We start from the raw sequence: 16,179 nt of genomic DNA, 5'->3' as shown, positions 1-16,179 counted from the left end.
AAGGTACATGTTACACAACAAGTCCTTACACTGGCTTCCTGTCAGCTTCTGTTTTGATTTTAAAATTCTGTCACTAAAGCACTTCATGGTTTTGCGCCAATTGACTTTTCTGACATTCCTTACTCAATGAACAGCCCTCTGGGTCCTCTGGTCTTTTATTTGTTCTAGAAGGCAGGACAAAAACCTTTGTGATCATTTTGATGGTGGCTTTTTAGATCTTAGATTGTTTAATGGTGATTATTTTGTTTATTTAATTACTTTTTTTTTTTATCGTAGTGAGGCTTTAAATTGTTTTCTTCTCATGCTAATCCATTTTATTAATTTCATCTAGTTTTCTTATATCTTTTTATTTATTATTATTTTTTTTTCATATAAACCTAAATTTACTTGGTTTATTGTTTTTATTAAAACCATTTTCATTTATTGTGTGCATTGGTCTAAATAGTTTTACTGGAATTACAAATATGTAGCATATACAATAGTTCCAGTGCCACTCATTAGAGAGGAAGGTGAAGGCTGCAGTTTAGAATCATTAAACATTAATCATTATGATTCCTGCATAAAAGTAATAATTGTTAATACGTTGTACAAACACATTAAAACTGTAGTTTTTCTTAAATGTGTGTGTGTGTGTGTGTGTGTGTGTGCGTGTAAATGAGTTACAATCTATTTCAATCAGTGCATTTGCTTTAAAAATGTTTTGAAAGCACTAGCTAGAAAAAAAAATGTGTGCGTTTGGTTAAATTAAACACAACAAATACTTCCAATGTGACCCACTAAGGTTGTTTCTTATATTCCATCTGTATTTGTTGTATTACGTGAACCAAAATGGCAGAATTTACTGGTGATTACAAACTTTAAGAGTATTTCAGTATTTAGCTAATACAATAACAGTAATAGATGATCTTATACACAGCCAAGGATCTGTAATATGCTTTGAAATTAGTTGTAATAGCAGGTCTGGTTATTTCATGTAGAATTAACTTTTCCAAATAAAGCCATTCACAATCTCTATTGGGCCACTGCACCATTAAACTTGTTGAATATAATCTACAATTTGATTTATATATCAACCACAGAAAACCATTTCCTTGTAGGACAACAACGCAGTTATTGATAGGGATATTCGATGGAAGCTGGAGGTTAGACTGGGGCATGGCTGTAAGCACGCCTGCAAAACCAGACAGAAACACCACCATGACTTTAATGATGTCTCTATGCAAAACAACAATTCCCGAAACTTTGCCAAGGAAAGGTATAAATCAGAACATTGTCTGGACAGCCATGGTCATCAGGCAGACCGCTCAGGTCTTGAATAAAGAAGCAGCAGCTCCTTGGATACTTCACAGGGCTACATCAATCAACCTTGCTTGTCAGAATGGCTGTTTGTTAAAGTTTTGCAGCTCAACATTATTTACTGTACTTAGCATGGAGCCAGTTCATAAAGGGGGGTGACTGTGGGGGAAGTCTATCTATATACAGTAAAGTGAGTGCATGTATTCCTGTGTGTTCACTTGCAACTGACTCAGAGCTCTACTGAACTGAGAAATGTTCAGGAAAATGTTTCAGGAAATGATTCCTGAGTTAGAAACAAATTGTTTGCAAACGACACAACACTATTGGACAGAGTCAGACTAGTTGTTTTCTTGTGGTTCCAGTCTTAGCTAAGCCCTTTGCTAACCTAACTGTGACGCAGTGCTAAGGCATCCCATTACATCACCAGCAGTATTCAAACAGATTTCCAATGAACAGATGTTTTTGTCTAGTTTTGTGTACTGAAGCCTCCTCATGGAAGCATCCTTTCAATCTCCTCTTGTGTGCAGAACTAAGACATGTTGGTGAACGCACACATGAGTGATTTCCAAGTTATGCAAGGACAGATGAAAAGGGAGAAATGAACTGCACCTGAAGACATTCTGAAGTGACAACAATCAATACTCACCCACCATTGGTCTCAAATTGGCAGAGCACTGGTGGCTTTCTCCAGACTGACCTCTGTGTGAATTGAATGAAAACGAGATCTATTTCCACCTTGGAAGAAATTCATCATGCGTCGTTCTTCACTGAAATTCATTGCGGGGAAATTCAGGTCTTACCTGCAAAATGAAATGTTGCACGCAGGAATGGACTTGATTTGTATTCTTTTTCCTTCATTCATGATGTCCTGCACTATTCACCTGAATGTTGAAAGGAGCCAGATGCGTTCGCCTCCTCTTGCTTGTAGGTCTTTTTAAAGGTCGTGTACCAAGCCCTTGCTTTACCATCAGAATCATCGGCATCATCTTAAGTCCCATTTCATTAATGTGAAAACTCAAAGGGACTATTTAGAGATCAGTCCTTCGAGGGCTGAGAAAGTGACTCAACAGTGCAAAACACTCCAGGGAACATCTCTACATGAAGGATTGTAAAAGATCAAGTGATTTGTGCTTGAGTAATAACACCTATGAATGTAACCTTCCTGCACCCACCTTCACGTTAAAGCATTCTTAATCATCATCATCATTCATTATAGCCAATTACACTTGTGCTTAAAGGACCAGTGTGCTCCTCTTGGACCCCTCCCGCTCGCTCATGTAAGGAATGATGCCAAGCCAGTACGTCAATGGGAGCCAAGGTGGAAGATGTGTTGTGAGCCTTCTGTCCAGAAAACACGAGGTTCTTTGGTAACACATAAAATGTAATGGTATTGTATATAGATGGTGAACATTGCACTATCCTGTTTTTTTGTTTTTTTTCTTTGTAGTTCAGTATTAAACAAAAGTCTCTGGGTACATTTCACACTCAAAGTGTTGTGAATGCTTCATGCATCATCACCTAGAATCTAAGCTAGCTCAGAGTTTTACAGGTACTGACGTTCCAACAGAGAGTCACTGGAGACATTAAAAGCATGGTGGTGTGGATGTTAATTAAACTTTTGTTTTCCTAATCTTAGAAAAACTAAAACATGGTTCCAAATTAGCACAGTGAACTATTTTTAAATTCAAAGAGACACTCACTCATGCTACTCAGAGAACCGGGGTTATGTAAATAACCTAAAGTTTTCTGCTCTAGTCTCGTCAAAGTGTTAATTTGGTTAAATACAAACTCCCATTAATAAAACACTGGCAATGACGGTGACCGATGTGGACAGTACATTAAAAAAACTCAGGCAGTGATCCGACAGGTAAAGACTTGTCAGCCCAATGTTCAGCCGTGATATTTTAATAATACAAAGCATATATAGTGCGGATCTCTATAAGCTACCATGTCCCCAAGAAATGAGAGATCGAGCTCTATTTTATCAAGTGGGGCATGTTGCATATTATGTGCCATGTTGACTGTGTATGGCAAAATCAATATTAAACCCATCAAGTATAAAATCTGTCTTCTAATAAACTTAAAAAGTGGAGAATGTAAGTAAAGAGTGAGGAATCATCTTTAATGAAATGTTTAGACCCCTCACATTTCAGAAACTTCAATGTTTTGCATACAGCATTGTATGTCGGTAATCATCTTCAGCTGTGAAATGTAACTGAGAATATTGAGGGGAGACACTCGATTATGTAACAATTACATTAGGAAGTCCATAAAGAACGCAGTTGAAAGCTGATGGTGTGAGAGCTGTTTTGTGGGGATTGTCGTCTGTCTTTGAGTCCGTGAGGAGCCCTTGATCTGCAGAGAAAGCAGTAATTACATGAGAGCTATACTGAATTGTACCCTCTACATACAGCCAGTTCTAAATTCAGCTCAGTTGGATTCATAATTCCATTGAGTGTGCTTGACTTTTTTTTTTTTTTTCTCTTTGCAAAGAACCCAGGCCTCATGCACAAATACATATGGTTGTCTCTGATTATGCAAACTGAAAGCATCTACAATAAATAAAAGTGCAAATATGTGGCTAAATGAGGTTGCCAGCTGAATATATGTATATAGTACCCTGAGATCCTGTGACCTCGTGAAGTGGCATCTTTGAACCGTCCCCTTTTCTTAGGTTATGTATTGTCTGGCCACAGGGCTGTTTGACCTTTAGTATATCTGCAACACATGGAGAGACACACAGATTGTTTTATAACTTCTAATAGAGCCCAGGCACAAAGTAAATACCTAAACATGCTAAATTACAATGTTCGTATTGATAGTAAGTGGTTAGAAAAGGCACGACTGCTTCAAATGTAAGTCCAAAACTTACTGTTAAGGACAGTGGCTACATTGTGCGTGTTCTGTTGAAGGCTGCTGTTCCACTGGTTGAGGACAACACAGCCGACACCACACATACTCAACAGCAGAGCAGTCTCCAAGGGTCTCTCCAGGGCAAACTGTCCCGCACTGGACACATGAGAAATGGAAATCTTATTAAAGACAACAAGAGGGGAAGCCCTGCCTACAAACTGCCACCGACAAAAAAAGCTGAAAAACAAGACAAAAACACAAACCAGTCAAAGTGAGTCCAGTTAGACATATCAGGAAAGAAGAAGGGAAACAGAAATGGAGTAGACGGAAAGATAAGTACAAATTTAGTTAGAGCTTCATTCAATAAAGCTGCTTCGTTACCTCTTATGCGTGTGAAAGTTTGACTGGCGGAGCTCACTGGCTTTGTTCTGAGCCCGGTCAAAGAGCAGAGCCATGCGGCACCCTGAGGACAGCAAACATCGTTATTATGTGGCAACAGGACAATGAATATTCTTCCAAATGGGACCCGCTAAAGGATAAGCTGGTATAGTTAATCGTACGATATGGCATTTTCCCCTTTGTTTTGTTTCGCTTTTGTCTGCACTTTAAAGCATTAAAGATGAACTGTGTTATATTTAAAATGTTTAGAAATAAGAGTTGTTTAATATGTCTATGGGGATATGAGGTTAAATAAAGACATTTACTGTGAATAACAGCGACTTCTGGTTTTATTCATCTCCCACCATTTCTTGGAATCTCAGGCAAAATAAAGACACTCTACACTTACAGGAATTAAAAATATATATATACATAAGTATGTTTCTCTATTTATGAACTCAAACATGACATTTCATCCATTGCCCTGCTCAGATGAAGCTCTCGGTGTACTTTACTCAAGTAGAAAAAACAAAAACAAGAACACTGGCAGGTCCGTCATAGCACCTGCCCCTTTTCACCCAAAGGTGTCTTTATCTATTTTCTGGATATAGCTTGTGTGTGTGTGTATTTATACATTTGTCTTTATTTGTTTTCAATAAATCTTTCTTTTTATTCTATTGTATTTTTATTGTGTGTGTATTTGTAATTTGTTCTTTTTGTGTACTTATCTTTCCTGCCTGTATTCTTAAACTGCTGTGACGACTAAATTTCCCCACCGTGGGATTAATAAATTCTTATCTTATCTGATCTGAGGTCGTGCCACGGAGCCAGAGAGGCTTTTAGGAGGAGTCTGAAGCACTGAAACACTGATACTCTGACAAACGTATGATCACAGGCAGCTGGGCTTGACCAGTGTGTGACGATCTGGTGCTTGTGTCTGCCACAGGGTGTGTGTCAGAGAGGTCATCCACTACCCACTGAATCGTCTATGGCAGCAAGGTTAGGCAGTGCCTTTTGGCGGACTTCCTGTACATTGACAATCACGCCTGTGTGTGAAGGAAGACACCGCTTTCATGTCATTGCTACAGAGGAGTTTGAGGTTTTAAACGTCAGTCCACTCCGAGTCTCGATTGTGCAGGTCTTGTCAAAGCAATGTAAAGGTCACTGTGCTCTGTTCCTTTAAGAATCACATGAAGACATAATGTTTTTTACTCAAACAAGACAAATTTGCTGTGGTAAAGTAACACAATTCCCGGGTAAGGTACGCGTACAGATGGTGCCGCCTGGACCGTGTGTGACGCCTCTTTTTTCCGAGAAACACAAATCTGCCATCACCTAATCAAAGCATGATGGCCAATTAAGTAGGAACAATCCGGTGCTTTGTGAAGTAACAGCTGGAATTCAGACCATGGTGTCAGTCACACTATAGTTAGTAGCACTAACACCAGGCTAGCGGGTGGCACATATGTCTGGCCTGGAGCAACGTGCAGGGTCAACCTGACACTCTGCCAATCACACTGGAAAAAAAAAAAAAAGGCCAAAAAGTAGTTCACAATACCTTTGTTTGTTGGTGAGGGAGAGGAAAGGGGCCGTGAAGATGAAGCTGTGGTTGTTTTTTGAAATTTCTTTTGAAGGTGTGAACAGCTCAAAGGCGATTTGGGGGCAGGTTATCATTTATTTAAAGAATATTGAAAGAGGAAAGAAGACTTCTATAATAACTGAGAGGGGGAAGAAAAGTTTGGAGTCTTCTTGTCCTCTGACTGTAAATAAATCACAGGAGTTCTTTTAAGAAAAAAAGATCTAAAGATCCGCTTATGTTTTTATCAAAGTTGATTACAAGAAAACCGAGTAATTATTGAGTTATTTTTTTTCAAGTCATTAATCAATTGAAACAATGAGGATTTTAGGTTGAAATGATTCAGCAAAGATGTCTTAAAATACTTTGATTTATGACAACGGATGTGTTCTATTGTATGTCTTTAAACATGAATCCAAATACATCTCATCAAAAATATATGAAAACAAATCCCCAAAAAGAGAAACAGAAAAATGTAGTGCCTGCAACCCACCATTAAGTCACCCATTGGTTTGTGAAGTGCCATTCTAAAGCTTATTGTCTGGCATCTTTTTTTGGAGGCAGAAGTGACTGTATTTGGATGAGTTGAGGGGGAACAAGTGGTCGATCTGACTGAGACCCTGAGGTCATAATGCCCGCCCACCTATACCAGCAACCTGAGTGCACCCAAGGCATGTCAATCAAGCCCCCTAACATAGAGATGCTCTCTTTGAGGCCTAATATGTAAGTAATGATGGATTTATTTTCTGAAGAACCACCAGAACACTGATCAGAAGGAGTGAATTTAGCAAAAGAAACCATAATTACTTGTGGAAAAAAATTATTGACTTTGTATTACATGAGAGCAGCTGGTTGGCACTTTTTGAATAGGTTTCTTGAAGCCAGCCCCTAGTGGCTCACAGCGGTGTTGCAGTTTAAGGCACTTCCACATTGGCTTTACTTTTCAGAACTGGAGACTCCATTCATTTTTATACAGTCTATGATTACACTACATTTCTACAACAAGGTCACATTATCAAGACAAAGTGTAAACAACTTTTGTTGAATTTATTTTTGCCGGAACCAAACATTCCTGCAATGTTAATTAATGTTCAACAGCTTTTCCAATGAGTATGATCCACTACAAAAATTTAAAATCATTAATCCTCATAAAACTTCCTGTTACAGTATTTTTACAGGCACTTAGTGAAGTTAGAAAATGTTGTAGCAAGTATTCGATGGTAAAAGCTCATTGATTTCACTCTGCAGCAGAGGGATATTTCTATTTATACCCACTTGGGGAATGAAAGATTGATGTGTTTGAAGAGATTAAGCCTACTGCTCCATTTACTGCTTACATAATCCCCAAACAGCTCTGCTGCAAATTTCAATCATTCATTTATTACTGTGTTTTGCCACCTATTTTTCATCCTAATTTTGCATTTAAAACGCTTTAGGAAACCCAAGGTGTTGTGTGATTTTATAAAATCTACATAACTGAAGACATCAGGTGCTGTAGATATTTGATGATATACAGCAATTTGTTTGTGTTTTGTTTATTTGTTTTTTAATGTCCATACCCAGTAGTGTATTTATATTAAGATGTTGAGAGTAATGCGAATGCTTAATGCTCTTAACTAACATTTCTACAATCATTCGCAGGTCATAGTACAACCAAGGAGGAAATATGTTGTGTATGAGTGCACAGTACCAGACAGTTCAAGGGCTGCTAGTTTGGCAGGTGAAATGACTGCCATGAAGCTCTCCATCCCCAGGTAAATAAAGGCACTGCATCTGCACAGCACCTGCGTCATCTCAGACAGACTTGACAAATATGAAGATCTGTTAGCAAAGTAGAGGTGACCGGGTGTGTTGTGACAAACACAATGAGTTGTCGGAATGCTCGGTGCTCAAGACAAAAAAAGGCATGCTGCATTACACAGATTTTTTTTCTACTTATGAACTCCAACCTGGGGGTTTGTTTGCTGCCCATGAAGCCCTCCCACAAATGGGTGAAATGCTGCTTGTGGGTTTCCAAAATCTCCTTCATCCTCATGCTCAGACTGGTCCCTCCTGTGCCACAGAGACAACATACAAATACACACTCTTGTATCTCGACTCACAAAAGGCCACAAAAGAGGGACTTTTATTAAAAATTCATTCTGTATGTCGCCAGACATTGAAGAAAATGACATAATAGAGCGAGCTGCCGTACAGGAGCAATGCTCGGGTGTAATGTAGTAAAAAGAGACCATTAATCACTGCAGAACTTAGCTCCTTAAGCCTTTAAAGTCCCACCACTCCTCTGGCAGTTCACAGCACCCACACACAATGTGAAATGAAAGCAGCTGAAACTATGTGTTCCGTCATTGAAGATAAGCAAGCTTTTAAATCTGCCATAATCTGGTACATTCCCAGCCCCATATGTAAAAAAATGCACCAATATATAAGTGGATTAAGTATGTAGTGCAAGGTCCAAACTAAAATCAGTTCTTACCAAACTGGCCTTCATTATAAGGGTCTACGATATCTTCAGAGGCAAGTTAAGGACTATGATATATGAAAATGGGTGCAACACAGCTGTAGGACTTAAGTGAAATATCCAATCTAACCTACACAGTCAGACATAATATTTGACAAAAGTCATTCTGAAACGGCATCCTAATAAAAGATACATTTGAAGTTCCGCGTGTCCACTGGGAAAGTGTTGGAAAGCAGCACGTGATTGGCAGGTGTCTGGATAGACAATATTAAACAAAGAAAATGGAAGTCAATAAGTGATATATAGCAAATACACACATGCAAATATTGTCTCTAGCACATCAAAATCTACAAATTGCAGTTAGAAGAGAGAATATGCAAGTGGATTTTAAGACTGAGAAGACAGCAAAAGAAATCGAAGCAAAACGATTGTTTGGTGGAAAAAAATAGAAGTGGTGCATGACAGATGATAAATGCTCAGAAGCTAGAAATAGGATCTTTAGGAAAACATATTATGTAATTGATTGAAAAACCACACTTAAAAGACAGACGGGAAGAACTTAAATCATTGGCAGTGCTGACAGCAGGTAAAAGTAATATTGCTGTCTGTATCTGGCAGGCCCAGATTAATTTACTGAACTCACCGCTTTGATGGCTTTGCTTTGATCTCCCTTCCCCTTAGTTCCTTTGCCACCTTTGGTCTTATTTTTGTTGCCACCTTCAACTGCCACAAACAGGAAGCAGAATTAATACATACACTTGTCTGCAGGGTAGATTACACAGCTTTTGGACGGGTGGGTAAAAGAAGACAAACTTTCTTGGTGTCTGCAAAGTCAATGACATTTATTGGTGACTGAAGGACTAAAAGTTTCCTCCTGGCTGCAACACCCATTGTCTTAAAGTGAAAGAATCCACCATTATTTAAGAGTTGATTATCCATTTAATTACCACATTAATTTGAGTCAAAGTGGGTTCAACCCTTAATAGCAGAGACATTAAAGCAGTAATCTTCAAGTTAAATTACTTTTCTCTTTTGTACTTCATGGCAGACCAACAGCAGGGTTGTAGTAAAGGACTCCATTTGTTGCTTTATCAGTCAAGTGCTAAAATTTCTCTCTTATGGCATCGATTAAACCCCTAAAAACTCATCGATATTCCTCAAAATGATGTATTTTCTCCAAGAAAAAAAAAAATCCCTGAATGCTTTAAAATGGCTTAGAAGTAGCTTTATATATTTTCCTTCATTCATGCGGATGTAGATATTCAGATAGTCCCTGCCTCTATCCCAACCCTCCGCTTCACCCCATGCCTGCAGCTTGATGATATGTAAAGCCCACCCTACACGTTGACGTGATTGGTTCCTTAGGTTTGTGACATATGAAACCCTGGCTGGATGTGTTTTTGAGACACTGCAGTTCCTACTTAGTCATGGCACTGACTGCTTAGTTCACTCACGATATGTCTTCTAGTACACCAAAAACACCACATGGACATGTCAACAAGGTTAAGAACTTGAGGTTCACCCATCAGTAGAACATAAACTTTCACTTGTCTAATACTTTATTTAAAAATACTGGACTCAACAAGTGACTGAATTTCTTGCTTTTAGAATTCAGTGTCCATTAAGTAAGAGATATTCGTCATCTTCTCATCTCTACCCACTTTAAATTTCCAACTGTTCATAAAGCAACACACCTGAAAATCAGACAAATAAAAATACCAGTGTTTTTCTGAGCATATCCCTCCTGATACATTTGTTGTAATGACCCAATAAACTTGTCAACAATTCCCTCAACTGGTGCCAACACGTCACAGTGCAATATGTTCTGAGGCACGACAAGAACAAGAATTTTCCCGATCCTTCAAATGGGAGTTAAAGAGTCCACATGACAAACTTGTCAAAATTATTTCGATATTATTGATCAAAAAGGCCTTCATCATTTTTTGCAATTCAAGTGTCCTCATATATTAACATTTTTAACGATACACTTTCCATTTATGCCAGAGTGCATTTCTTAAGGATCACACAGCATCAGTGTGTTCCACTTTCGTCTTTGAAAATATTTTCTTGCCTCGAAAAAGATAAGATGCACCACTTTGTTGTGGCTCTCTGCTAATTCTACCAATCAAAACTCTCCAGCATTAAAAAATTCCTGCTAATAATGAAAACTATTAGTCCCTGTAGTTTTCCTTGGAAGGGAGCTGTGTAGTTCAAATCACATATTATGTTGTATCACTCAAAACTCTCAGGCAGTAAAATTCAGGCAGCAAGAACAGACATTCATACAAAGGGGAGCATTTCCCACCTGAAGGCCAGCTTTTTATAGTTTGTGCTAATTTGTCTTGTGTATACATCACGCAAAGCACTGCTCAGAATAACAAATAGTCCTTTCAGATGTGGTTTCAGGCACTATATCTTCTTGACACAATGCTAAACTGTAGATGTCAAAATTATGGTAATGATGGTCTGGACGAAATAAAATCTGTCAATCGGTCTGATCATCACCCATGCATTTGATGCAGACATCAAAAGATGTATTTAGAAAAGTGCGTTTTTATATTTTCCTGTCTATGGCATATATAAGTGTTTAATGACACACACAAATACACACACACACACACACACACACACACACACACACACACACACACACACACACACACACACACACACAGCAGTAACCTTTGAACATTGACTCAAGTGATGCAAATGATTCAACCTTTAAAAAGGTACAGATGTCTGCAGGATCAGACTGGGTGCTCTTTCAACCCCGTTTCTTTTATTTCCAAAATATTCATGTGTATTATTCCTCCAAGGATTAAACATCATTACCAAAACAAACACTCACAGTACACCTTCAAAATACTGGAGAAGGGCACAATGTGAAGGATGTTAATTTAAAACAGAAACTGCTCCACATCTAACCTCACTGTAACTCCACTTCATGTCTCCGACCACTTCTTTATCTCTTACTCTCTCCCACTCTCTCAAACCGACAACCCTCCCACATCAACAGACTCTGTACCTGTCCGTCGCAACATTCGCTCCCTCTCTCCCTCCTCATTGGCCTCCTCTGTTTTATCAGCCCTCCCTTCAACTGACTCTTTCTCACTCATGCATCCTAACTCAGCAACAGACAATCTCCTTTCTACTCTGTCTTCCTCTCTTGATTCTCTCTGTCCTCTTACGTCAAGGCTGGTCCACAAGTCCTCCCCAGCCTCACCCCCCTGTCTCCCAATCAAGTTCTCGCCGTGGTAACCTCCGCCCGTCCAACCACCTTGTCCCCTTGACCCCATCCCATCTCACATTCTCGAGTCTATTGCTCCTGACCTTCTTCCTTTTTTTCACCCATCTCATTAATACTTCCCTGTCAACTTGCTGTTTCCCTAACTCTCTGAAGGAGGCAAGAGTGAACCCTCTCCTGAAGAAACCCACCCTCAACCCATCTGAAGTAAATAACTACAGACCTGTCCCTTTCTTTCCAAAACTCTGGAGTGAGCTATCTTCAATCAACTCTCCTTCTATCTCCACCATAATAACCTTCTTGACCACCAGTCTGGTTTCAAGGCAGGACACTCAACAGAGACTGCCCAACTTGCTGTCTCTGAGCAGCTTCACACTGCCAGAGCAGCCTCTCTCTCCTCTGTCCTGATCCTTTTAGACCTTTCTGCTGCATTTGACACAGTGAACCACCAGATCCTTCTTTCCTCCCTTCAGGACCTTGGTGTCTCAGGCTCTGCTCTCTCCCTTTTCTCATCCTTCCTCAATGACCGCACTTACCGGGTAACTTGGAGAGGATCTGTGTCTGAACCTTGTCCTCTCACTACTGGTGTCCCTCAAGGCTCCATCCTGGGTCCCCTCCTCTTCTCTCTGTACACCAACTCTCTTGGCTCTGTCATTCACTCACTTGGCTTTTCCTACCATAGCTATGCTGATGACACCCAACTGATCCTCTCTTTTCCCCAATCTGAAACACAGGTAGCGGCACAAATCTCTGCCTGTCTGACTGACATCTCTCAGTGGATGTCCTCACACCACCTGAAAATGAACCTCGACAAGACTGAACTGCTCTTCCTTCCGGGGAAAGACTCTCCCACCCACGACCTGACTACTACCTTTGACAACTCTGTGTTATCTCCGACCCTGACTGCTAAGAACCTCGGTGACACTTGACAGTCAACTCTCCCTTACTGCCAACATCACTGCAACAACACGTTCCTGTAGATACATGCTGCACAACATCAGGAGAATACGTCCTCTTCTCACTCAGAAGGTGGTGCAGGTTCTGGTCCAGGTTCTGGTCCAGGCTCTGGTCATCTCACGTTTGGACTACTGTAACTCCCTCCTGGCAGGTCTACCTGTTAGTGCCATTCGTCCTCTGCAGCTCATTCAGAATGCAACAGCTCGACTGGTCTTTAACCTCCTAAATTCACTCCCACTACTCCGCTCCTCCGCTCCCTTCACTGGTTACCAGTAGCTGCCCGCATCCGTTTCAAAACATTGGTACTTGCGTACCGTGCTGCGAACAGATCGGGTCCAGTCTACATCCAGGACATGGTCAAACCCTACATCCCAGCCCGCTCACTCCGCTCTGCATCTACCAATCGGCTTGTTGCTCCCTCACTGAGCTAAACACTCTACAAAATCACAGCTGTTTGCTGTCCTGGCACCTAAATGGTGGAATGAGCTCTCCAACGACATTAGGACAGCAGAAAGTCTATACATCTTCCGCCGCAAACTAAAAACACAACTCTTCCGACTTTACCTTGAATAGTAGCACTTAAAATGGCACTTATTTATAGCACTTTGAAGTTTGGCTATCTTGATTGTTGTTGTTCTGAATTTGTACCCTCATGGTTGAAATGTACTTATTGTAAGTCGCTTTGGATAAAAGCGTCAGCCAAATGAAATGTAATGTAATAATGTAATGTAAATCAGGGCCATTCTTCTCTGTCTTTACTCTTTGAAAAAATAAAAAAAAATGAAATACTACTATAACTACTATATATTACAGTTGATTGCTTTGCAGCTTTAATAAAGATTTATGCGTGACCCATACTTTATTTTAGACTTTTTTTAAGAGTTTAAAGAACTCTTATCTTCAAAACGTTGTAGACTTCCTAGACATTAAGAGACTGTGGACATTTAAGCAAAACAATCATAAATGCTACACTCCCAGTTTGGTAGGACAGAATTAGACAGCCTCTGTACACCACTAGACTGTGGTGACTGTGTTGTGCCAGTTTTGGTTAACGTTTTTCCTTTGTACTGCTTCTAAACCCGACACTCTTTGTACCATTAAATTATCTCAGAATAATATGCAGAGTGAAAAAAATATATATTTAAGAGAGTTATGAACTACAAGGTGATGTTTTTTCTTTCATTAGGGACAAAAGAAATAATAATATCAGACATTGTTTGCTGCAGCTCCAGCAAAGTCGCCATTTCAAAGTACTTTCTTTTCCCGCCAATGTGCAAACATTAAATCAGACTTTGAGCATGCCAACAGTGTTAATTAAAAAGGAGATGATGTGGTGCCTTTCTGTCATACTCAGTTTGTGTGTTTAAGGCTGACAGCTTTAACAAATGCTTCCAGCCTGATTGGCTAAGTCAACCGTTACCCTTGGAGACCACCTAACCCTGGGCAATCAAATCTGCAGACCTGATTCTAAATTGTTCGAGCAGGCACATCAAAATGGCCACAGTTAATGGACAACCACTTTAGCAAAGCAGGCCGTGGTGTTCACGGATGTCTGCATGAAGTTCTGCATGCCGGCAGGATATGAAGTGACCTTTCTCTCCTGAACAAATTCCATTTCTATGGATGACTACCTCCTGACATCAAGATGCTTTCGCAAATATAAGCTATTATTTACTCAAATATGATGAGGAATTATGTGAGGCAAACATCCAGTCCTAAATTACATTGTTTGATGGATAAGGCATCTATATCACACAGACTTTATTCCTCCCATCCAACAGTATCTGTGTGGTAAAAAGACAGTTGTACTTTGATGTTTCTTAACTGACCTCTCATGCAATAAACAGCTACGACCCACTTCTGAAGAAACTGGTAAAAAGTGCATTTATTGCTACTTAATCAGAATTGGCAGTGCTGCAGTAATATCAACTAAATACGAATGAGCAAACTGAGAAAGACAAACCAGGTTTTCTTACATTAAATATAATTTAGGAAAGAAATTATTGATTGTAGGCTCTATTTAAAAATCTTTGCTCAATTAAAAAAGTATTAGTACTGTACAAATTTAAACAGGGTGTCTAATTAGAGGAGTAATAACAGCCTGAATGAATGTGAGGCAGGATTTCTCCTAATGGCTTTGGACCTGCCTGAAAAACTGCCAGCCATTGAAGTCATTTGCACATATTATAATGGGGTCCCAATTAAAGCTGTGTTATATAAAGTGCTGCATTAGTCATACCTTTTGTTTGCAGGAACAAGAAGCTCATACAATATTTGCATGTTATATTTCAATGTTTACTTGCATGCATGTGGACTAACCTTTGTGTTTGTGTGTTCATGCATCTCTGTGTGGTCGCTATGAACTCATGTCAGGCCAAATGTTTAACAGACAATTTAAACATTTTTAATGTTCCTGCACACACTCACGACCAACCAATGCCTCATTTGCAACTTCATAGTCACATCCAAAGGTTGTAAAAATATATTTAGCTAAAGAGTAAAATGTTTTTTTTTCTGATAATTTAGTGGACAGTATGACAATACTAATCTTTTACATCAGCTGCCTACCTGTCCTAAAGTGGCAGCTTCCTAGGAAAGGTTAGGGACATCTAGGCAGTGTTTACACATGTTTTAAAAGTATATGTGTGTGTTTGGTACCTTTCTGTGGTTCCTCTCTGTTCAGGCGACTGTAAAAAAGCTGCAGGGAAAAGTCTCGGGACACAGAACTCAGACCTTCCTGTTGCAGGACAGACAAGGACTCCAGCGGCAACTCCAGCAACTTCCTGTCTGCCAGTACCACCACGTAATCCCCCGGTTTGGCTGCTAATTTAACAATACATACATCATAGATATACAATGATTTCAACATGTATTATTATTTCAACATGTATTAAGGACCTATTGTGTTGATCCACTTTAAGTCCACAATTTCTGGTCTCGTGTGACTGGACTGTTAATTCTTTCGAATCCAGTTTAGTGGCACTACACTCCCCACTGTGTATTAGTGTTGAGTTATCATGTTATGTGTTGACATCTACATTAATCCCCATCAAAGCAACAGCACTGGCCTGAGGGGAGATGAGCCGCAGGCTGTTTGAAAAGAAACTTACGGCTGGGCTGCCAGTTCATATAACATACAGGAATCACAGCAGACGCCTGGGATCAATTGTAATGATAACCACAATGCCCTCAGGGTGTCAGAAACACAGGCAAACCCACAACTTACATTCTATACCTTTACCTGAGCTCTCCTTCTCCTCTTTATCTTTGGTTTTGGCCGTTTCAGGGTCCGGTAGGGATGCAGCCTGTGGCCTGATGGTTGGAGATAAGGACATGTGAGGATCAGTAGGACTACACTATCTCGTGTCTGACATGAAGAGACACAGTGGAAGAAGTTAGAAAAAACACAGCTTG

At 39.8% G+C, this 16,179-nt stretch overlaps 1 protein-coding gene across 1 annotated transcript in view; it reads right to left on the bottom strand.

Annotated features, from left to right (window-relative positions):
* Positions 1 to 3,235: 3,235 nt before the first annotated feature.
* Positions 3,236 to 16,179, bottom strand: part of LOC138195637 (cilia- and flagella-associated protein 46) — a 55,783-nt gene continuing 42,839 nt past the window's right edge. Inside the window, exons 49-59 of the mRNA XM_069145253.1 lie at positions 16,007 to 16,077; positions 15,424 to 15,588; positions 9,208 to 9,287; positions 8,758 to 8,818; positions 8,580 to 8,612; positions 8,053 to 8,155; positions 7,794 to 7,924; positions 4,531 to 4,612; positions 4,169 to 4,305; positions 3,916 to 4,014; positions 3,236 to 3,651 (exon numbers count right to left, since the gene is read on the bottom strand). Of these exons, the coding sequence (XP_069001354.1) occupies positions 3,539 to 3,651; positions 3,916 to 4,014; positions 4,169 to 4,305; positions 4,531 to 4,612; positions 7,794 to 7,924; positions 8,053 to 8,155; positions 8,580 to 8,612; positions 8,758 to 8,818; positions 9,208 to 9,287; positions 15,424 to 15,588; positions 16,007 to 16,077 (1,075 nt within the window). The 3' untranslated portion in view covers positions 3,236 to 3,538. The remainder of the gene's footprint in view (positions 3,652 to 3,915; positions 4,015 to 4,168; positions 4,306 to 4,530; positions 4,613 to 7,793; positions 7,925 to 8,052; positions 8,156 to 8,579; positions 8,613 to 8,757; positions 8,819 to 9,207; positions 9,288 to 15,423; positions 15,589 to 16,006; positions 16,078 to 16,179) is intronic.

Source organism: Embiotoca jacksoni, unplaced genomic scaffold (genome assembly GCF_022577435.1).
Source record: "Embiotoca jacksoni isolate LCO1_2020_lvr unplaced genomic scaffold, fEmbJac1.0.p SCAF_12, whole genome shotgun sequence".
NCBI classification, from domain to species: Eukaryota; Metazoa; Chordata; class Actinopteri; family Embiotocidae; genus Embiotoca; species Embiotoca jacksoni.
The sequence above is the reverse complement of the archived record's forward strand: the minus strand, read 5'-3'. Positions and strand labels throughout refer to the sequence as shown.